At 27.2% G+C, this 24,800-nt stretch overlaps 2 protein-coding genes across 6 annotated transcripts in view; one reads left to right on the top strand and one right to left on the bottom strand.

Moving 5' to 3' along the window:
• Nucleotides 1-478: 478 nt before the first annotated feature.
• Nucleotides 479-3,238, top strand: LOC114937890 (protein RER1). Of its 2 annotated transcripts, none has more exons than XM_029311912.2 (6): nucleotides 479-663; nucleotides 1,408-1,491; nucleotides 1,782-1,886; nucleotides 1,967-2,063; nucleotides 2,267-2,484; nucleotides 2,887-3,238. In XM_029311912.2, exons 2-6 carry the CDS (start codon nucleotides 1,417-1,419, stop codon nucleotides 2,977-2,979), a joined length of 588 nt encoding a protein of 195 aa, XP_029167745.1. In that variant the 5' UTR covers nucleotides 479-663; nucleotides 1,408-1,416; the 3' UTR covers nucleotides 2,980-3,238. The 2 variants fall into 2 exon arrangements, with proteins under 2 accessions (XP_029167745.1, XP_029168502.1); XM_029312669.2 differs by lacking the exon at nucleotides 479-663 and adding an exon at nucleotides 711-744.
• Nucleotides 3,239-4,516: 1,278 nt separating this feature from the next.
• Dh44-R1 (Diuretic hormone 44 receptor 1) overlaps nucleotides 4,517-24,800 on the bottom strand; it is a 79,437-nt gene continuing 59,153 nt past the window's right edge. For all 4 annotated transcript variants that reach the window (XM_029319691.2, XM_029319750.2, XM_029319626.2 and 1 more), the window contains 9 exons: nucleotides 16,697-16,883; nucleotides 14,705-14,798; nucleotides 12,857-12,950; nucleotides 12,522-12,602; nucleotides 11,506-11,594; nucleotides 10,332-10,451; nucleotides 9,281-9,466; nucleotides 8,441-8,595; nucleotides 4,517-8,154 (listed from right to left, as the gene is read on the bottom strand). In XM_029319691.2, the coding sequence (XP_029175524.2) occupies nucleotides 8,010-8,154; nucleotides 8,441-8,595; nucleotides 9,281-9,466; nucleotides 10,332-10,451; nucleotides 11,506-11,594; nucleotides 12,522-12,602; nucleotides 12,857-12,950; nucleotides 14,705-14,798; nucleotides 16,697-16,883 (1,151 nt within the window). In that variant the 3' untranslated portion in view covers nucleotides 4,517-8,009. The remainder of the gene's footprint in view (nucleotides 8,155-8,440; nucleotides 8,596-9,280; nucleotides 9,467-10,331; nucleotides 10,452-11,505; nucleotides 11,595-12,521; nucleotides 12,603-12,856; nucleotides 12,951-14,704; nucleotides 14,799-16,696; nucleotides 16,884-24,800) is intronic.

The raw sequence follows: 24,800 nt of genomic DNA, 5'->3' as shown, positions 1-24,800 counted from the left end.
CTCATATCGCTCAATCATCATCTTATATATGTATATATATATTCACGAAAAATCTTGAAATCATATTTTCCTCTGCACGTAGATTCAAAAATTAATTTACAAATAAAGTTTGACTTACCGAAACACAAAAAAGAAAGCCTCCAAATGCAATCTTCCTAAATCCTATTTTCCAGATTTTACATAATATATAATTCGCACAATTATTCAAATTATAAATATACTTTCCTAACGCAACCCTCTAATCGCACGGCGGACGCAGACTGTCGCGAATTTGTCGGCGAGCGAGATTAAATTAAAGACGCGCCCGTTCGACGCTACATTCACTTCGAGGCGTGAGACTCTTCGCGCTGATTGGTCCCACGTTTTCTGCCGCGTGACGCAGGCGTCGAACGAAGCGCGCTTCATGAAACAGCGCACAAACGCGTCCGCCAATCGCGAGGTGTCCACGTCGCGATGACAGCTCCGCGAGAACGAACCTAGAGGTTCGGGTTTATCGCGAATCGTGACAGCGAAGAAGGCGCCTTCTCCTCGCACATACTCTACACTGAGAACGTCTAATCATTTATTAGTATGCCATTGATGTTGTGACGTGTTATATATATTTTTTTAGACAATATATTCGGCGAGACGCGTGCGCTGCAAAAAATACGGCAAATATCGCAGGTAAACGATCGCGCGACGTCAAATTTTCCCCGAAAAGTCGCCCCGATTCATCGCTCATCGGCGCAACTCTCGGGAAGTTAGGTTAGATTTTTAGCCTACCATGTTGCGCCAGAATGAACGATGTAATATTAGCGCTTTTTCCCTCGCACGATCGTAGAAATGGTTGAATTCCACGTCGGTGATGAGTCTTCTTTGACAGTTTTTTTTTTCACGCAATTACATCAAATATTTCGCCTGCAATGTCGCGATGAATTTGAATTCGCATCAGCTATGATAATGAAACTCTTTCTATTTCTTGTGTGTCTCTCGTGGCTGAATTAATTATTATTAATTATTGATTAGAGACGGCACGATAAGCTTTTGATCGTAAATAATTAATTTATGATATTGTTTCTCTTCATGATGGATTTTGAACAATTAGCATTGTTAATGTACGAGCTTGGTGACCTTTGGAAAATTGTATTCAAACGTTGTATGACTCACATATACTTAGATGTAACGTTTTTTAAAATTATTTTAAATGACTACATGCTTTTACAAGTTGAGGAATTTTTTTTCAGCTAAATTAAAAAAAAATAAGACAGATTATTTATATAACATTGATTGTAACAATTTATATTAATTTGTATACGATTATTTCTTTTATACATTACATAATATCTAATTAAAGTAGAGATTTTATAATTTACTAATCACCTTTAATCTGTATAATCTAAAGTCTAATAAAATTGTTTGTGCTTATAGTAAGAAAACATGATGCAGGATGAAGACTTGGGTGGTTCTGGAAGACGGAATGTTGTCAGTCAAGGAATAACAAGAATATCGCAGGTTAATATAACACAGCTTATTATAATACTTTATATACTTACCTTTATCTCTCTTATATTTTATTTTATTTTAAAGTATATAATCCTCTATTATAAATTACTATAAACTATAATAAAACGAAATTAGAGATGCTGATAAAGATTTATGAGATCCTTTTGAATTGTTTTCTACAATTTGTTATTGATCTATGCAGCTATTGCATTTTACTAATTGCATTATATCACATATGACTTTCTGTATACTTGTGTGTATTATATAATCATCACAGCAAAACATCTTTATTATTGCAGATATATCAAAGATACTTAGATCTATGGACACCCCATGTAATATCAAGATGGTTATTTGCCCTATTTCTATTAGTACTTTTTATTCTACGTGTATTTATCTCTCAAGTATGATATTTTTTATTATAAATTATGAGTTCCATTCCTTACAACTGTATTATAATACACAGAAACTTTGATGTTTGCAGGGATGGTATATCGTTACATATGCATTAGGAATTTATCACCTCAATTTATTCATAGCATTCCTTACTCCAAAAATTGATCCTGCCATGGATTTTGATGGTAAATAATCCATATAATTACTTCACAAATTTATAGAATTTAATTAAATCCAATTTGATTAAGTAAAATCACATATTGACATTAAAACTCTTAGAAATTATATAAAATAAGAGATATAAAATAAAATTAAAGCTAATCTGATCAAGTTTTACTTTAATTTGATGATTTAATTGAATTTAATTTTATTTTGAATGAATTTGTAGATGGAGATGGCCCAGAGTTACCTACAAGATCGAATGAGGAATTTAGGCCATTTATCAGAAGATTACCTGAATTTAAATTTTGGTACTCAGTAACAAAGTCTACAGTTGTTGCCATGATATGTACGCTATTTGATTGCTTTAACATCCCAGTATTCTGGCCGATACTTGTTATGTATTTCATAACGTTATTCTGTATTACAATGAAGCGGCAAATAAAGGTAAGGAAACGATAATTTATAGTCTTGTTAGAAGAGTTATAAAATTTTTATTATTTTTAATTTTATTTATTTTTTATTATTTAAATATAGCAATTATTGAAAGACTATATATATAAAATTTTTACATTTGAAAATTACGAAATAAAAAAATTTTGTACATATATATATATATATATATATATATATATATAATAAAGATTTGTGAAAAGACTCACATTTTAAGTTGAAAATAAATAATGAAATTGAATTAAGTTGAAAGTAAATAATCTTTTGCAAAATAATTTCCATTTCTGCAAAATAGTGAATGAATTCTCTTTTATTTCATTAAATTTATTTGATCTTTATTTATTTTTTATACACAAATATGATTTTAATTAATACAGCTTTTTTTTCTATTTGCAGCACATGATTAAATATAGATACTTGCCTTTCACTCATGGCAAACCAAAATATCAGAATCATGAAGATACCTCACGGTTAACAGCGTCAAAATGAATAGAATAAAAATGTTTTGTGCCTGTGCAGGCGCGTGAGCGTGTAGATTTCAATTTCTTCTAGTACAGCGCAAGGAATATTAATAAGAAAAGAGAAAGAACTGCAAAAGGAAAGTTCTTTTTAACGCTATTAAAGAGGAAGGATATTGCCTTGTACGAAAAATCGAGGAAGCGCATAACTCTTGATTATATAATACACGGTATAATAATTGAATTAATTATATCTTAATATATTTGTATAATAAAACTTGTACAAAGTATTGTTAGCTCTTATCTCATTAAAAAACAAAAACGACAGAAAAAGCATAGCAATTAATATTGAATGCAGTTGTCAATGTAATACACTGTGAATGAATGTAAAATTCTTATACATATAAGATTTTAATTTATATTTAAATCGTTTCTAACTTGTTTTCTAACTTCAGGGAGTATCGTTTCCTGACGTGTACACATTCCAAGTGATTTTTTTATATCTTTAAGATAAGCAGCTTTTTTTCTCAAGTTTTGTTTAGATATCTAATCTGTATTGTCATCTTAGTTGAGAAGCATTAGAACACAAAATATCCTGCCGTCCATTTCAAAGTTAATATTGCATCATGAAGGAGAATTGAAATCATAAAATGCAAAATGTAAGTTTAATTTTTTACTCTCATAAATTAACTAATTTTAATTTGGTACTAAAATTAGTCTATTATCAGTTGTATAAATATTTAAATGTGCAAAAAATTAGCATATTTAGTGCTATCAAACAGATTTATCTTGATATTAATTTCCAGAAGTCCATTTTTTTTAATTTTAAGAGACTGTCTAGTTTTGTCTGTGGAATATTACATTACATACAATCAAAAGTTTTAAAACAAAAATTAAAAAAAAAAACAATCTTGTTTCTAAATGTTAATCAAATTAGATATATATTTTGGATGTTAATATTAATAGAATCAAATTAATTATAATTATTTATATTACTTATGTGTAAAAAAATTGTCTTGATAAGTTTGATACACGTTTAAGAAAGTTTTATATTAATATTAAATAAAATCAGATTGAATATTTTTGATATTATTAGGAGAGGTTATGTGGAGATTGACTTAAAAATAAGACTAAAACTATTACACTATTACTATGTATAAATTAACTATTATAATTATAGTATAATATCATAATAAATATAATATATTTTTATTATATTTATATGTATAAATTAACTATTATAATTATAATATGAATTATAATTATATATAAATATAATAAATATAATAAATTAATATAATTATATTTATTATATATATATATATATATATATATATTATATTTAATATATGAATTATTTAAATTTACATAGAAGAATTTTATTATCGCAAGATTTTTCTTATTGGATTCGTATTGTTTTGTATTTTGTGGCTTCAGAATCTCCTATGTCTTTATATAATTTAATAGTGTAACATAAAAATATATTTATATAATTTTTAAAATTTTCTTTTAAACGTTTACACAATAGAGTATAATTATACAAGCAAATATACAGTCAAACAATAATGTGACGGCACGAAAAGCTCTGTTTATTAAGATACATAGTTACTTTATCCTAGCATACTAATTATAACTTGTTCAAACCGAATGTAGAAAACATGCATTTATCCGAAAAGATAACGGCATTTAAATGGAAATTTTCGTTTTTATTAATCAATTTAAATTGTTTTTGAATTTATTCTGTAATAATTTTAATATCTCTTTAAAATCATGTCTCCAGAAAAATATTTAAAAATATATGATTTATTAGATTTTCTTAAAGTAAAAATATTATTATTAAGTTAATGCAATATTTAAAATTATTATTCCCACGTTTCTAATTTAATGCGTTAATATTTGCATTATATTTTATTCATACTTTAGTATTCTGGGATTAAAAACGGGGGTTCGAATAATTATATGTTTTATACACTGGTGCAATTTATGCTATAACAATTATGCGCTTTACACACTGTGAGAGAAACGATGCTCGTAAAACTAAGGTTTATGCAAAAAAAATTTTGGTACGAGAATTTTTATAAACGAATATATATATATATATATAAAGCGATCGGATTCATTTTATTGTATATAGCGGAATACTTATACGCAAACTACTTGTTTTCAGACAACAATTACACACATTGCAACTGCTAATGTACATGTGTAAAACTTCAGAATCAAGCACGTTCTTAAAAATCGAATTTTATATATCAACATTTAAATATTACACTGTCCAAAGATATGTAACGAAATGTGTAATTGTATGAACGATAAGCCTTTTATTTTCGCAAATTTTTTATTTATGTATGACTATATATATTACTTATGTATGACTATATATATATATATATATATATATATATATATATATATATATATATATATATATATATACACGTATATGTATGTACATTTTTGGCAAATGTTCTGTGGAGCTTTACCAAAATGTGTGTGTTGGCTTATTCTATATTTTATTGTATGAAAAATATTGTATGAAAATTTGATTGATTTAAAATATGTCCAAAAAAAGAATAAAATTCTTAATGATGACCAGGTACAGTTTTTCGCACACATTTCACACTTCATAGAGTATGTCTATACTACAATCTTCTTTTGTTTTATTATATATCATGTTTTACATATTATAATCAGTTATATTATGTATATAAAATGTAGAGAAATAATTATTTTTATATACATAGTATAAAAGAAATTTAATATTTTGTTTTTTTTGTTTTAATGCAAATTGTATATGTGTGTATACCTTTTTTCTTTACAATATATTATATTTAAATGTAGGATATTTTATGACGAAAAAGATATTTAGGACATTTACTATTAGAAAGCGTGTAATATATTCATCATAAAACATTTCATTCTATTTAATGAATATTACAAAGCCTCCAATTTTTTTTAATTACGTTTTTTAACATCCTTGTATGGAACATAAACATATAGTATTTTATACAGACATTTTTTTTCACGATATAAACATACACACATATATATATGCAATTTTAATTTTTTAATGTAACAAATATAGAAAATTTTATTCGTTAAAGTTAAAAATATGAAACATAATCAACAACAAAATTTTCGTAACTCTTATGCAATGTAATTTTGTAAATATTACATATAACAACATTGAACAATAATATTTATATAGCTATCTATGACAATATATACAATTGTACGTATTTGTACATTTGAGAAAAACACAGATAAATGTGTTATAGACATACATTTTGATTTCCATTTTTTATAATCTTATAGATCTTTCTATATCTTATGAATTTACAAATTTTTACAGATCTTTATTAGATCTATAAATCTTATATAACTTATACATTCATTATTGTATAAATATTCTTTATAGTAAAACGCCAAATTATTCATAAGCGATTATCAATAACAGATGTATTCTCTTTCACTTGTTCGGATAATCGATATTTAAATAACTTAATGATAATATACATATACATTAATATTACCTTATCTATACTGCTTATAAATTTACTTTAATATGTAATGTTTCTTTTTTTAACGGTCTTCATTTTTCTATAATGAGAAATTTTGTTTTTTCGCAAATTAAAGAAAGAAAGATAATTGATTTCTACTGATATGAGTACTATTGCCTATTGTGGAGTCTACACGTCTCTTAATTTTATAAAATATTAGAAAACATATCTTACGTATAATTGCAACCCGGATGAATGTTAATGATATGTTTTAGTGAGAGATAGAGATAAAGAAATAATGAGCATCTTGACTGTGAGTAGAATGACTTCGATTAAATTCCAATTAAATTTAACGACGATCAAGTGATATCCGATAAAGTATTTCGCTAACAGATAGAATTATTAATTTTTTTCTCTTTGATATATATGGAAGAGAAATTCGATTCGAAAGCACGAATCATACATACATATAGATAGTTTTGCCGATTGAATTAAAATGGTCGATTAAATTAATTGAAATTCGATCAAGATAGTTTTTAACCTTATTTTTTATTTCTACTGTGTTCGCTTTTGTGTTCAGTGGCATGAAAACATTAATTCATCTTTATTTACAATTACGATAATATGAATTATTGTGTAATAATAATATAATATATGGTAATATGATGATTGCAATAGTATAGATATATAATATTTATTATTTAAAATTAAATTATATAAAATAAATTTCTGTCGCCTCTTCTTAATGCATCTATTTTTTCGTAATTATATAATTTGAGATTCTCTCTGGGAGATTATGTATATATCTGTACAATTTCTTTTCTGCAGCCGCTTTGCACGTGTATTATATATTGTGATGTAAGAAGTTGAGTAATTTTTTTGTACTATATATATATATATCAAAATAAATTAGTTTTTATACGTAATCATTCGATATATTATATGTATATAGATTATTAAATATATTTGGAACTTTTTCTTTTTAATTTTTTAAATAAATTTTAAAGATAAAATTTAATTTAAATATATATTCTGCATTTCTAGTTGCAAATGGTCTTAATTTGATAAATGAAATATTTTTATTTATTTATTAACTTTTGAATAGAAAATTAATGTTTTTACATTTCATAAATCTATTCTATATATATTATCGTCGAATAATAGTAAATATACGAGAAAACTAATTTTATTTTAATTTATAAGACAAATATAAAATTCACACAACTTCTCTCGCTTTCGTCCAAAATTACGGCTGCAATGAAAAGCTAGAAGTCTTATATAATAATAATACGAAAATATTGTGGATCTTTTTTGTAAACAGATTCAGTATCATTGCCGATGAATAATGTATTATATCGTTATTACTACATTCCTCATCTTGGAATGAGCCTGTGCTTGAAAATCTCAAAGAAAATGCGGCTATTTTTGCACAAATACAGCATATTAGTCTTCGCACAATTGCGCGCTATTCGTCAAAAATATAATCTACAATTTGCTGCGATGTAACGCGACGAGACTCGTCCCACATTGCGTGGAATTCCTCTCGCGAATCTCTCTTGTCTCATTCGTTGAGGTCCTCCGAAATAACATTCTTGGACTTATCGAGGAACGTCGTGGTGGAATTCGGGCCTATCACTGTCGTAGTGGTGGTTTCGCTTACCGTGGATTCCCGCTTTTGGTAAGGATTCGACGGTTGACAGTACAACCTGCGCCGTGGATAAAAAAAAGAACTGTGTCGTGTAAAAATCTAATCCCCCATTATACAAAATAAAGCGAATCATCGGCAAACTGGTAGGATTTTATATTTCTTTTCCTATCAGTTTGAAGAGATTTGTAATTTATTTTTTCTTTTTTTTTCGAAATTAAATTGCGCTATTACTGTGTCCATATATAGCGATTATCGCAAATTGCATGTCAAAGAAAAAAAGATCAGTCTCATTAATCCTTTCTGAAACGGATTACGTTTCTCGTCGAGATACGTGAAACGAGTACCTTATGCTCTCCGTTCTTGAGCGCGGCGACCAATTGTTATAGTATCTCCGGTGATTGCCGAGATTTCGCGCGGTGCTCCATCGTGAAAAATGATGCCTGACTGCGTTCTGTACTTCCGTATTCAGGAAACAGTAAAACAACGCGACAAAGAATCCCTAAAAATAAATTAATACATTATTCAAAATCCAGTTTTTAAAAAATTAATAACATTATCCCAAGTAGCAAACTAACGTCATTAAACGTCCAAATGACATTTGCTATACCTGAGATATCAATATCATAATTAAAGGCAAATTTTTTGTTTAATAAATAGAATCGAAAAAATGCTTGACGTAAATTAATTTTTCAAATTGTATATATCTGTATAATTTCAAACAATAGAATTTTAAACGTATACAAAAAAAATTAATAATATCATCCCAAGTAACAAAAATAATCAATTCATTAAATATCGAATGACGTTCTTTGACTTCCAATAACATATACTTGCTATCTGAAATATCATACAATATTATAATCAATTAAAAGCAAATTTTTAAAAAATAAATAAAATCAAATATCGAAAAAATGCTTGACTTGCATAATATAATGTAATTTTTTCAAATTGTATATCTGCATAATTTGAAAAATTAATTTAAGTCAAGCATTCCTCGATTCTATTTAAAAAAATGTACCTTTAATTGATTATGATTGATATTCCAGATTAACAAGCATATACGTCATTGAATGTCAAAATCACGTTATTTTGACGTTTAATGACGTCATTTGCTACTCGGAACGATGGCGTTATTAATTTTTCTTTTATATGCGCTTAAAATTCTATTGTTACCGGTTCTTTACCTGCGAAGAAAGCAGCACCGCTCGTGCATAGGAGAATACATTTGCCACCTGACCTTCGGTGGGTCCCGCTATGACCAGCACGTACGTCACTCCTAGAAGTGGTATTAACACCAAGAGAGCTTTACTGGCTTTCCGATATTGCTGGGTCTCCACGTTATTGGCGGACCATAGCTTCGTTATCAACACCTGTACATTAGACGGATATTTGTATTCGCAGAAGTACAACAAGAGGATCAGCAGCATTTGCTCGAATATAAATTTTTCCATTCCCGTTTTATCATTTGAATAAAAAATGCGCCTCTCTCGCTTGCATTTACGCTTTACGGGCCAAAGTTACGACTGAAAGCTTCAATGCGCGTCGGATGAAAGGAGAGACAATTTATCGCCGGATACACGTGTACGAACACATTGGCCACTTTATCGTGCTTCTCGGTGAGAAATCACCGATTGCATTAAATTGGAATCGTTATCCTATACGCCATTTTATTCGCCCGTAATCGAATGATATTTGTGAAAGTTTCGTTTAATCGAAAATAATTTCGAAACAGTAGTCAAAGTAGTTTTCAATAACTATACTTCCTAATTAAATTTCGATTAAATAACATTTCTCTACACTACACTGAAAAAAAGTTTATTGAATACGAATAAATATATTTATTTCACACAATACTGCTTTATAAATCATTTATTTGAAACTAATAATAATGATTTGATGTAAAAAAAGATTTAAGAGATATAAGAAAATCCTTTTCAAACAAATAAATATTTATTTGTTTCAAATAAATGATTTATATAAGGCAATATTAAAATTAATATTTTAGTTTATTAGTTTTTTTTTACTGGAATTTAACTACAAAAAGGCACGGTTTATTATGATGAAAAAATTCTTGTATTTTATAGAACTATATAAATTTGATTTTGAGTGTAAAATAAAATGTAAAACAAATTATAAATATTACGTAAATAATGCATAATAGAATAATTTGTTCTAAGTAATGATTGTTAAATAAATAGCACTTCAGGGATAGTTTTCGCGACGAGATGTACTCACCCTCATAATCATGAAAAGAAACACCATATTCACCGCGAGAACTGTTACAGCGGGAGCTTGATAAAACCAGTCGTAGGGATGCGGTATCATCCAGGGACAATGTCTCCAAAGCGCGACTTCCTGTCAAAAAGGATTATCGTGTCCTGATTAATTAACGCTGAGTGTTACAACATCAATGGATGTTCCCACAACTAGGGATCAATGCATACGCTAAGCTTTATATATATACATATATATACACTGCATCGTGTTTGAATATTACATATTGCATATATACATATATTATATACATTGTATATATTAATTAATATATTATATAATATATTGCTCAATGTAAACTATATATTTATTTTTCATAGATTTAGTAAATGTAACAATTAAAAAGAATTTTCTAATATTACTTATATATTAAATACTTTTATAATTAATTTTTTAATTACAATTAATATATTGATCAATGTATATTATATATATATATTTTTCATAGATTTAGTAGCAATTTACAAGAATTTTCTAATATTATTTATATATTAAATACTTTTATAATTAATTTTTTAATTACAACTAATATATAAAATATTGATCAATGTATATTATATGAATGTATATTATATGTAAAAAATGTTTTCATAAATTTAGTAAATTTAGCAATTTACAAGAATTTTCTATTATATTTATATGTTAAATATTTTTATAATTAATGTTTTAATTACAAACCTTTGTTAAAATAAATTTTACTTTAAATTAAAGATTCAAATATTTATTTTCGAAATTTAAATGCGGACAAAAATCCTCAATTTTTTAATCACTTTGTAATTTACACCCCCTCTGTGACATTGGAAAAAAATTACACGCGATCCAATAAGAATTTTCTCGGTCGCGACGAGAGATAAAAAAATAAACGACCTTGTCGAAACATACGTGCTCAATGATGTATATATCGACGTGAAATCATCCCGGCCACGTGGATGTTATACCCTTTCCCTTCCCCACGTGTCTCATCCTTGTCACGTACTTGGACGTGGCGTTAATAGGCAACGTGGTTGAAATTTTGATCGGTACTTATTTCGGCGCTATCCGTTATCGGTTCACGTCGCTTATCGGGAAATGAAAGATTTCGACACGCAACGAGACGGAAATTCGCTGTCGGAGAAGTCCTGATTTATATTCATACCTGATTAGGCTGATTCGCCACGTGGTGCATGACTTTTTGATTCAACGATTTGGCAATTCCCCACATCGCTATTACGAGGATTGGAATACCTGAAAAATTATATAATTATATTATTAAAATTATATAATTATATTATGTATAATTTATTTATTATCTGCTTATTAGAATAAGTTGTGCAGGATAAATCACGGCAAAGGTATATAGGAAAAATATCCCATTTTTTGCAACTCTTCTCTTTGTCCAATTAAAATAATAAATTATATAAGCTATATTTGAATGACAAATAAATGGTCTCTGTAATTTAAAAATGCAAACAGAATTAAGTGGCTTCTTTTTGAGCCAAAAAAAAGTCGGAAAGTCTGACACGTGTCAAATATGCTGCTTTCCAGCAGAATTGTGATGGTTTCGGCTAAATATTGTCCTTCATAATCGATTCTTGTTTATTTGCCTGTCGGAGTAGCCATCTGTAGAGGATTGTAACACTTAATTAATTTACTTTTAGGACTTAGCCTGCCCATTGCAATTTAGCAGAGAGAAAGTATAACATTGTTTTTAATCGTTAATGTATTATTAATAATATATTAAGTCCATTTATTTATTATAATTTCAAACAAAATTTTAATTGTTACTTTAATAATTCCTATGTCGATATACATATAACTATAATTGTACGTCAGAATTAAAGTCCGTTTTTGTCAGATACAATTTTATTCGACCGAGGTATTAAATTTTAAACTGATAAAAAATGATACACTTTAGCTCTGATGTACAGATATATAATACATAAAAATCGAGAAATGTAGTATTAAAAGAAATATGCAAAATATCTATTACAAATGTAATACATTTTATGTATTTATATAAAGTTTTTATATTTATAAGCTACACATCTATATTTTCATATTTTTATCAAATAAAATTTTGCAATAAAATTTTGTTTGCTCGTAAAAATCTTATCGTGCAATTAATGCCGATCAAACGCAAATTTGAAATTATAATTATACTTAATCACTCACCCCAGCCGATCACCAGGCAGAGTCTCAGCTTGATGTTGTCGCCGGTGAATGTTTTCACGACTAACAGATACAGATACAGACCTGTACAGAACGTAAAGTACACTAGTTGAAAAAATATATATCGCGTTATTTCTCTTGTTTATATATTTTTTCAAGCTATTTTTTTTTTTTTTTTTTTTTTTTTTTTTAGATACATGCAAATAATACCTACTCTTGCAATATTTTGTTTTCTATGTTTAATCAGAATAATAAATATAAAATATTGAACTCTGTTCTACATCAAATATAACTGTATAATATTAATGTATAATAATTGCAAATTTTTTTACACTCACCCTCGACGAACATCCAGAAGAAGTTCGTCAACTGAAAGTAGTGAAGAAGCGAGAAGAACGTCACGCAAGTTGGTATATCCGTTTGCATGGATACCTAAAAGTAAAAATTGTAAAATAAAATAGAATAACAAATGCTTGAACAGATTATTGTATAAATGTTTATTCTATAAATTTTAAATTACTAGTCAACGAGGGAATTGTTTCGAAAATAGCATCTTTCCATTTTTCATCAATTTTTGCTCTTCATGTACCTGCCAGCCTCTTCTTTAAATAATTTTTGATAATGCAATAATAAAACTCGCGAAAACTGTGCACTTAATTATAAATTGTAATAATGTTCGAGGTTTACAATATTGACGCTGCTTCGCTGCTCTTAATTATTCACGTAACCTCGCGTAATTTTTTTCTGTGGACGTTTAAAAAAATTAAAGTTTTCTAATTTAATTATATAATTTTTCACATTACATATACTTTTCCACCAAATTAAATTAAATTACCTGACATTTTTTTAATCATTTTAATCGAAAATAGAAGTAAAGGGCGTTTAATTATTTTTCTTCCTCTCCCTTCTCTTTCTTTGAATATAATAATTCTCAAAGCTGCATTGAAAGTCTATATATATACATGTAAAAGTCAATGAAAATCTGTTGTTATAATTTTTATGTGTATTCAAAGGTTACCGGAAATGCTGGTCGACATAATTAATTTTCCCGGCGTTTGTTCCGGCTCGCAAAAAAATTTCGCGAGATGGGAGCGGAAACGCATTACAGAATTCAACCCGCAGCTGTTGGATGTCACATAAAGAAGAGGGGATATTAACTGCAACATTTGTCAGTGACACACGCAGAGGAATGATCCGACAGGTGAGAAAAAAATTCTTTTGTCATCTCTTTCAACTAATCGTTAATAAGAAATAAAAGGACGACACCTTTCCTTTTCGTTTCCGCTTTCTTTTCCATTCCCATTGTTAATGTCGAAAGATCAAACTGATTGTTACGAAGAGATAAATGTAGAAAGAAGAGAGTGCACAAAGGTATTTAGTGAGATAAATCAAAATGGTGAATCAGGAAATTGTTAAAAATTTGTAAATACATATATGACACGTTAAATTAATTTTTTGTTATTTTATCGCATATTTCTGCGCCAAAATATTCGAGAAAAGTAAACAATTTTTACCACACAATGCTCGAGAATAATTTTTATAACGTTTATCTTTCCCTCTCTCTTTCCCTTCTTCTCCCTCGCTGTTCGCTATCGCTCTTTATGATAAACTAATTTTGGCAGTCAAAGCACGTAATGGAATTAATATTACAACATGATTGATCAGAAGCAGCGCTTCATTAAATTTAAAATAATTTTGTACAACGCAACCGTCATATAATGTACTAAAATTAACATCAATGAAAATGTAAATGAGAAAAGATACATTTAAAAATCGAAGTTGATGTAGCATATTAAATCCGTTCTATTTATGATTCGAGAACTCGTGAAGAGCGTTCGTTTAATTAACATTTTACATCGAATAAACAAAGATTTGCAATGGAAACGGATTTAATAATAAAATTCCGTTAATAATGTATTAAAGTACATATGTTTACGATATTGAGCATTTTAACAAAGATATACATAAAATGATATTTTATATACATGCATGAAGATTTGTGTAATATAGCAAAATATTAAAGCATATTTATAATTTATATAAAAGGTTGCAAATGTATTATGGAAAATTAATAAATATTTCATAACAATATATATATATATACATATATACATATATATATGTAATTTTTTAAAAATATAACTCGTTGACATAATAAAAATGATTAAAAAATATTGTTCCTTTACCTGCATCACAGTAGTTAGAATCCACGTCAAGTCAGCCATGATATATGTGAACATTAGATTTGTGTGTATGTTGTTTCTAAGACACCGTAACTCTCTGCAAGAAGAGAAAAATATAAATAAAAAAACTCAAAAGTTAATTTTCATCAATCAAACAGTTTTTGAATAAATCTTGAAAATAATATTTTACGCTCACAGAAAATTATCTTTACAGATCTACCTATATTCATGAATTCATCGAATTTGATTTTTACTTAACGTAACTTTTACATTCGATTTTTATTCAACATTACTTTTTATAACATAATTTATCATCTTTTTAATGCATTTTCTTTTCTACACGGTTCAATTTTTCAAAATTTATTCTTGAAATGATGTTATCGTAAAATTGTATTTAAATAAAATTTAAATTTAATAATAATTTTGATAGTATAAAATTTGAATAAAAAATAAAAATGTATCATACATTATATGTATGTAAATTTTGTATAGATTTCGTTCTTTCGTTTCTATTATTTAAAAAAATCAAAGAACATTTTTGAAACAAATAATTTTTGGACAAAAATTATTTTTATTTAAATAATTATCATGTTTGTTTAATAGATTTTATAATAATACAATAATAAATTATGTCGATATAGTAGTGTATAGTTTGAATTACTTCAAACATATAATTAAAAATTTCAAAGGAAATATTAATTAAAGATTTTTTAGACACTTTATTTCAAATTTTTTCAAGACTTTTATAACTATTTTTAAGAAGTTTTGAATTCACATAATAATTGAAAAACAATTCTAAATTTTTATTATATATTTATTATATTTATTATATTTGAAATTTGAAATAATTAGACTGTATGCGCTTTAACTTCATCATTAATTAAATTTAATAATAATTGGATAGATATAATTTTTATATAATATATAAAATTCGATTTAGTCTATTTGAAGACTTCATCCAAGCAATTCTTTTGTTCGATAAGAAACTTCTTTCTTAAGGTTGTCTCTGATATTGCTGACTATCGGAAAAGTTAAATCAGTTTAACTTTATATATTTAAACTTATATCATCTTTGGCGCAGCAATTTTTAACGTATGTCATGTTGAGCTCGATTAAATAGAAGAGAGAGGAGTTAAATAGAAGAATACAAGATAAAATTGAAGCGATACACCATAAAATGCTGATACATTAAAATATGGGTGCTCTTAATAGTTTACACAGAAAATATTTGTAATAACTTTTTAAAATTTATAATAACTTTGTATTCGCACTTCAATTATGCACAACGTTTGAACATTAATGAAATTAGAGATTCTGTTTGGAATATTTTCGTGATGTGTGCAGCTAACATCTAGATTACTACGCAATGGTGCCCGGAGCGATCTCAATTCTGAAACAAACCGAACCAACCGAGAATTCCACCATTTCAGCAGAATTAGAATTGCCGGTAGCAAAATTCTGCTTCCGCCATTCGCTCCGAGATCTCGCATCATAAGCATCCCATTGGAAGCAACGAGGTGCAACAAGTCGAAAATCCAAAGTGCAGAAATGTCTGTTTAAAACCACGACTACCTCTATAAGGAAAATTGCAACACCTAATATTGACACATAATATGTATTCTTTATATTTTTCTCTCGGTCCAGTTTTCTCTTATTCATTATTCGAAATAAAAATTATAAATATATGAAAAGAATTCTGTCAAAAATATTTATAACCGCTTATATTATTTATATAATTATTTATTTATATTGTTACCAATTATTTATATTATTATAAATTTATTATATATTATATATTTATTATATTTATTATGTATTTTTATATAAATTTATAATATATATTATATATTTTAAAATATATATTATAAATTTATTACATATTTATTATTAAAAATTTCAACAATAATAAATTAAAAAATGAAGATAAATTTTCTCGTCACCTCAGAAAAATCTGCAAGGAGAAAAATCCGAAAATTCGAGGTTGAGATTTCTTACTTGTAATAGATGAATATGCAGACCGCAACTACTAAAGTGAATAAGGACAAGCCGTAGCCGATGAAATATAGCCTGGTCGTTATTTCTACCCCGAGCTCCATCGCCGGTGGTCGCACGCCGCGGCACAGAGAGTAGTTGGAGTAACTGTCCCATGTCCCGTTGGGCCAACACCAACGACTGGCGTTTTCTGTGGAAAAACGTAAGGTTTCCCTCAGTAAGTAAGATGTATCAAAAATAAAATAAAATATTTTATCAGGCAAAGAATTATAGTGTTTTATAGGCATTCATTTCTTTCAAATATATTCATTTTTTTCTTATTTGAATTTTACCTGTCTACAATATTGATTAGCATGATTATTCGTGATATAAACCTACAATTATATACATGCACGTCTGCAGGATTTTTTCCAGAGAAGGCATGATTACAATTTTTTGTTTCTTATATTTTCTTTTTTAATTTTTAAATTTAATTTTTTTATTAAATATGCAAATAAATTTCCTTCCCCATAATTATAAGCCCGTTAAGAAATATTCTTTATTTAAAAAAATAACTTAATGACACGAAATAGAAAAAAACAAATATATTCTTTTGAAAAAGATATTTTAATTTATTCATCCGTCACCAATGTTAGAATGAATGAAGCGATATTCTATATTTGCGACATTTAATTATTCTCTCAGATATACACCTTGCAAAATACGAAAATATCCATCGAGCTTTAAGAATAAAATGAATCGCACGATCGAATCAATGTCGAAAAAGCAATATTTTTTTAATCTCAAAATTCGATACTATTTTTTTAATAGATTTGATACACCACGAGCCGTGTATATTATCTAAATACAAATATTCGGATGTACGTGCACGCTCGCAAGATTTCATCCCACGATTTCCAACATTCCCGGCAATTTTTCACGCAGCACCGCTGGACCGAGATGCGGATATCGCTTGCGTTGCATTATTCACGACCACAAAGAAAAACGTTGAACAAATCGATACGCGGAGAGGTCGTCCGGATGCTGCGGAAACAGCAGCAGCAGTTGTATAGTAACGTTAATGTGTATTAATAGCTTTCTTTTGCTGGCTACAATTAGAAGTCGACACTAAACCGCTATATAATGATGTTTTTGTGATTGAGAAGATTACCGAAAAATTGATTGCTAATTAAAACCTACAAAAATATCTGGATATCATTCTGTGTAAGTACAGAATGTTTTCAGAGAGAATTTTCCAATTTTAATTAATGTAGGTAATTATTAATTATCAACTCTAACATGCCCCATTTTTCCCTTTTAATAACAATATTGTGTGAATATTTATTTTAATGTAATTTTAAATCTTATACCTATTTGATTATTTCTTTTTATTACAAAAAGGTATAAAAATTAATTCTTCTGTTTTGTAAAAAGAGCTATATCTTTCTACAAACATTTTTAATTTACTTTATAGCATGTCTTTAACATAATTATTGATACATGTAGCATGTCATGATATTCAAATGGATACATATAGTAAATTTTGCGTGCACGTAAATAATAAAAAAATTAGATTTGTGACCGCGATTGTGAGATTGTAATCATAAGGTAATCGTATATATGTAAAGTAGTAAAAGATGTTAATTAAGAAAGATTTCAGATCCTTTTTCACCCACGCGTGCAAATTGATCGGTTAGGCAATTGATTATCGAGCAACGCGATGGTGTGATGAGATAAACGAATTATCTGGCTCCATTTATTCGTGATCGGTTATTGGAGAGTTCCTCGCCTGTTTTATGATCTTTTTCTTACCAACCATAATAACTTACAGAACATTGATTTAAACGAAACATACATTGAATGCAAATGAAACGTAACGCGCGCGTATAAACCCGACCGACATCTTTTTAGAACAATAATTGTATTTTTTTAGACAATTTTAATATATTTCAGAAAGTGTTATCTGTCCGTATACTGAAAAAAAATTTATTGAATTTGAATAAATATTTATTTTAATATTGCGTAATAAATTATTTATTTGAAACTAATGATTTGATGTGAAAAATATTTATTTGACATAAGAAAATTCTTTTCTTAAAATAGATAAATATTTATTTGTTTCAAATAAATGATTTATTAGGCAGTATTGAAATAAATATTTATTAATTTAATAATTTTCTTTTTTAATGTACGTGCGTGTGTGAGTGAGATAGAAAGCAAAATAATTGTAAAAAAATTATTTATCGTGATAAAACTGATTTATTCATAAAATTTTTGTTTTAAAATTTGGGAACGATGCTGTTCAAATTTAAATAAAGCAAAGATATATTGTATATATATTATGGATGAAGCCATATAATGGGATTCTAAATTCAAAGCACGACCTTTGATTATGTGATCTCTTCATCATTATTAATGACAGGTCGGCGCTGTGTTTCCTCAAAATAATGATCGACATTTCGTAACGACGCTTTGTTTTAAGAAAGTTAAGCAAAACTTGTTAGCGCGCTTATTTATTGCGTAAAGTTGCTCAAACAATAACGAATGACGCGACATCTAAAATGCGTCAGGAAGTTTCGTAATTATTCTTGAAAATTAACGATACACACTTCACTGGAAATCCTCATAATGAGAACTATTAATTCGCAATAAGAGAGAACTACGTCCATTATGGTTTTAATTAATATGATCATCTTATAATATTAATTTTGCCTGTACAAAGTATAGTAAAGAAAATAATGTGTTGTTTCTCAATGTACGTATTATTACTGTATTATATTATTATATAATATTATTATTTTAATTAATATTATCATTGTTAGGTAGATTTTGAAAATAATTTTATTTTTATTAAACATATAAAAAAAGTAGTTTAAAGATTTTCATTTTGAGATTGACTCTCATCCAGAACTAATGCCATGTAATTTATGGAAGTAAATTGCATCTTCTCTCTCTGCGGATGCATTTGTACGAGTGCAACGCATATATATCAATATTATACCCTACATATTTTGAATATCATCCTTATTAAGGATAAGATTAATAAAATACATGTTTCTTTAATTATTATTTTAATATATAATTTACAAGTGATATCGTTTAAAGCGTCATATCTGTAAAAAAAATCATTAAACAATATTAGACAAATCAATTGTTAATAATTAATGTAATATTTATTAAAATTTAATTCTTTTTTATATTTGAAAAATAAAACAAAAATATATATGAACTACAAAAATCATATTCATTCATTCCTTTTGTGACACTGTGTTAAAACGACACGATCTTGAAAGCTTTTTCAACAGAACAAAAAAAATTCCGAATTTTTTCGATGCGCTCTATATTTGCTGAAAAGTCCATTGTAATCGAAATAACCATCGAGATTTCATTTCAATCTAGAGCACGTGCACGTGTACTCGTATTTCACGATCATATTTGTCATATAATTTCGTTCTATATTCAAGTATCGTATTCAGAATATAAGAGCATCGAACAAAATCTAACAATATATAATTTACATATTTTTTTAGCAAATATAAGGAAGACATTATCTTATTTTTCCCTCATAAGATTTGATTAATAATTATATAGACATAATGTATCATAAATTAATATAGCTATATTTTATAATGAGACATATATACTTTCTCTCTCCTCTTCTCCTATTTCTCTCTAATTCTCTCTTAATCTTTCGATATATTTTCCATTCAAGTTTTAATATGGTTTAATTAATGTAAATATTTTTAAAAATTCTTATTTATTATAAACAAACTTCTGCAGAAACAAAACTTGATAACTTGAATAAATAGCAAGCACATCGGTAAATATATATGCAATAGAGCGAGAATAAACCTGGTGTAATAATTAGACGTTGTACCGGAAATAGCTGTAATCACTGTTAATACCCTAAGGATATACAAAAGAGAAACTCTCTATATATTGTGAATAATAACAGTGATTGTTTTGCAGTAATTGAATATGTGCCTGCATATTCATCGATATTGGGTGGTCGACTCACGTAGCTGAACACGAGATGGAATTATTTACAATTTATAAAGTTTAAAAACAGAGAAAGATAGCGCAAACATTTTTAATGTATATTTATAGACGTAAGTACCAAATAAATACGCGAATCACATTTGCTTACTTATATAAGAGCAATTTCTCATACAAAATTATTTTTAAGAAAAAAATATTATCTATAAATAAATTATTTAACCGTAATAATTATTAAAATAATTATGGATTATAATTTTGTAATTGCAAAGATCTTATTAATATTTCTGTCCGTGAACAATTTTTTATATTGTATATAACAATATAAAATTATATAGAAATATATAAAATTATACATATAATCGCCAAATTATACATGAAATTATATGTCCATATATAATTAGATAAAAGTGCTTTTTATATATAATTATATAAATTTATATATATATATATATATATATATAATAGATAAGTATTTTTTCATATACATAAATATGTATGTTTCATATATAATATGACATGATTATATATATGAACCCTTATAATTTATATATATAAATTTATATAATTATGTATAAAAATGGACATATTTTACATATAATTATATATAAAAAAAGGTTTTCACGGGGGCTAAATTAAATATGCAAGAATAATTACACTCGAAGATAAGGGTATATATCACGAATGCAGTCACGTCTATTTTTAATTAATCTATTCGCGAATGGATAGTCGTTAATTTTTCTTCGGAAATAAAAAACCTACTAATGTAAACACATATGTATATACATGACGTCACGACGTCCTTTACTATTTTTAAACGACTTTCTTTCTCGGCGTATTTCCTGCTTATTTCCCAGGAGCGCGTGTATGAACTTGCCAATTTATTTTGCATTTATAATCGACAGCATCTATTCTAACATGTTCACATATGCACTGGAATACACTTGTGAAAGATACTTAACTGATGTTGATTCAATAATCAATAATTCACATCATACACGATGAGTGAAGCAGACGCTGTCGCTCGTCTTTATTCAAGTATATAAATGCTTTAAAAGGATGTTCGATAAATCAACGGGGAGATGATTGCACGTCAGAAAAACGAATAAAAAATTTAATTAAATTTAGTTTAATCAAAAGTAAATTCTTTTTATCATACATCGTATAATTTAAAAAAAAATTTTGTTTTAATATAAAAATAATTTCCATATATTTATGTATGTAATTATTTATTTATTACATATTTTAAATTAGTCGATAAATTATTATATAATTTAATATATTAATTTAAAGATACATCTTAATAATTTTTTTATTTAAAACTAATTACACGTTATTGCATTTTTTTCTTTACAATAAAAAATCTTTCAAGCTTTTTCGAGAATATTTAACAAAAAGAGAAAAGAAACAATTAATTTTTCCATGTTCTCTAAAATTGTCCTTCTTTTAAACAAATCTTTAAATTGCAAAAATGTGACTCATCTTTTTGATTTATATTTTGCGTATAAAATCATATTCTTTTATATAATTATACAAGATATTCCGTATACTGTTCGAAACAAAATTTAATAAACTCGAAATTATTACGTAATGAACTGCATAATTATATTGTCTACATCCATCTATGTAATGCTGATTTATAAAATTTTAAATAATAATAATAAATATACATAATTTAAATATAAATAATTATAAATTAAATATAAATATAAATAATTTATATATACAGAGTGTATCTAAATAAGTATGAACAATTTTAGAAAATGATTCTTTGTCGAAAATTAAGGGAGGTTTCTTATATAAATAGTATAAATATCTATATGTATACTCTTATATTTCTCCCTAAGGAGTTATAGCTTTCTAAAGAAAAGAGATAAAAATAAAGTTTTTATTTTAAAAAACATTAATAAATATCCATTTAATAAGAAAAATATCCACTAAGTTTCATTTTTTTTATCTGTCTGAAACTTGAGAAAAAAAACTTAATTTTTATCTCCCTTTAGAAAAGTGTAACTCCTCAGAGAGGAATATAAGAGTATCTATTTATAAAAGAAATTCCTCTTAATTTTCGACAAAGAATCATCTACAATTTTTCGTACTTATTTAGACACAAGTATATATTAATAATCAGATTAATGTAATATATGATGTATATAGGAATATACCAGGAAAAATACTTTTTCTTCCTGATTGGGCACAGAATTTCGATAGAGGGATTATCGATCAGAGAGGAATAATTGAACTTGCGCGAAGTAATATAAGTGAGTTTCTCGCGTGGTTCTCTGTCATACGTTCCGATCTGCCATTAGCCACGCCCGCGATTTAATTACAATCTCATTAATAGCACACGCGCTACAGGTTGGTACATATATATAATATATATATATATATATATATATATATTATACATTCGCTCCGTCTCGCGTTCTCGCTTCTCGTATATTCGTCTTGCTAATAAATATCGACACATTCCTTTCAGAATGCTCTTCTGTGGTAATGCGATACCTCGACGACGCTGAAATTCGATTAAACGTCCGTCGCTTCGACTTCTAATCAACGAACCATCCTCGATTCCCTCTTTCAAGCCTTTTTCCGCGCCTGCATTTCGCTCTGCTACAGGATGTCCCTGTGTACACGTCCGTTTAAATAACAGATTCTTCGATAAAGTTGGATTCCTTTTTCCCCTTAATGAATATATCGAGCTGTCAGTAGTTTTCAAATTAAATGCGATACAAAAAATCACGCTAAAGAATTGTGTATTCCGCGAATAATTAATAAGCAATGTTGTATGCTTGGATAATTTTAAAATTAGATAGATAAAGATGAGATAAAAATATGTAAATTCATCTAAGATAAGATAAAGATGATTTTGTTTTAAATATACCTAGATAAAAGATTCATCTAGATAATTTTCTAGATAATGATTTTTAAGACTGCTTATGTAAACACAGATATTAAAAAAAAATGTAAATTATCATAGGGATATAAAAATATATGTATTCATATTTTTATTGATAAATTTTTATCGCTTACTGCTTAAATTGTATTATTTAAGTATTTTTATGTGCTATGATTCTAAATAAAAATTATCTGAAAATTATTCTACATAATTTAAGATAATACTTTTTTTCATCTAAGATGCAGATATAGATAATACATATTTTTATTATCTATATAAAGATAAGATGACATCAAACATCTAGATGATCATCTATATAATTTTATTTAGATAACAGCAAACACTGTTAATATAAGTAAATAAAAATCTCACTTTAACAGATTTTTTATTTGCTTGCAAAAAAATTGTGATTGTAAGGGAGAAAATTGTGATAAAATTGTAAAATATAATTGTAATGAAAAATATAATAATAATAATATAATATAATAATAATATAAATAATAATACAATAATATAACACATATAATAAAATTGTAATTCTAAAATATATCTCTTTATACGTAAAAAAAAAGTCACTCTCGAAAAAGCCAGATTGAATTATAATAATATCAGTTCACGCGAACTCGAGTAAAAAACTGCATGTTTAATATTTATGTTCTTTCATCCAAAATATGCGAGAAAATATCATTCGTCCCCCGTTACAATCACGAAGATAATTGTACACGAAAATGTGAAATAAATGGTTTGAACTGTATCATTAAAAATGTAAAACAGAGATGGCGCAAAAAATATGACACATAACTTTTCGACTAAATATTATATATAAATATGAAATATTAAAAAGCTGTCATGGTGTTCCGCAAACGGAATGATATACCTCGCTTTCATTCGTTAATTAAGTTCTCCGTCTCTCTCTTTCCCTCTCCTTCATCCTCTTTCTCCCAACTTTAGTACAATTAATCAAAGCGAATGAGTTCGCTGCGCTCGCGCATTAAATGATTCATCCATCACTGGAAAATGCAATGCGGCGGGTGCAGCTGCGCGAATAATGCTCTTCAGATACGCCCTTGCGTCACTTCTCCTGTCCTTTGTTTATTTGTCTTTCTCGATCTCTCTCCCTCATCACTCGAGTGCGTGTTTGCGTGTGAACTCCGCCGAAGGCATTTTACACGGAACCACACCTCGGAGCGCTACTGTTCTTTTTTTACATCATCAGGTGATCGTGAGAGTGCT

The sequence above is a fragment of the Nylanderia fulva genome, unplaced genomic scaffold (genome assembly GCF_048542155.1).
Source record: "Nylanderia fulva isolate GAGA-0341 unplaced genomic scaffold, ASM4854215v1 Scaffold3, whole genome shotgun sequence".
Classification (NCBI taxonomy): domain Eukaryota; kingdom Metazoa; phylum Arthropoda; class Insecta; order Hymenoptera; family Formicidae; genus Nylanderia; species Nylanderia fulva.
This window is presented reverse-complemented; position numbering and strand designations above follow the sequence as displayed.

Coding starts and splice junctions, on each gene's coding strand:
- LOC114937890 (XM_029311912.2), top strand. CDS start 1,417: ATGATGCAGGATGAAGACTTGGGTGGTTCTGGAAGACGGAATGTTGTC. Junction 1,492..1,781: donor GAATAACAAGAATATCGCAG/GTTAATATAACA, acceptor TTATTATTGCAG/ATATATCAAAGATACTTAGA. Junction 2,064..2,266: donor TCCTGCCATGGATTTTGATG/GTAAATAATCCA, acceptor ATGAATTTGTAG/ATGGAGATGGCCCAGAGTTA.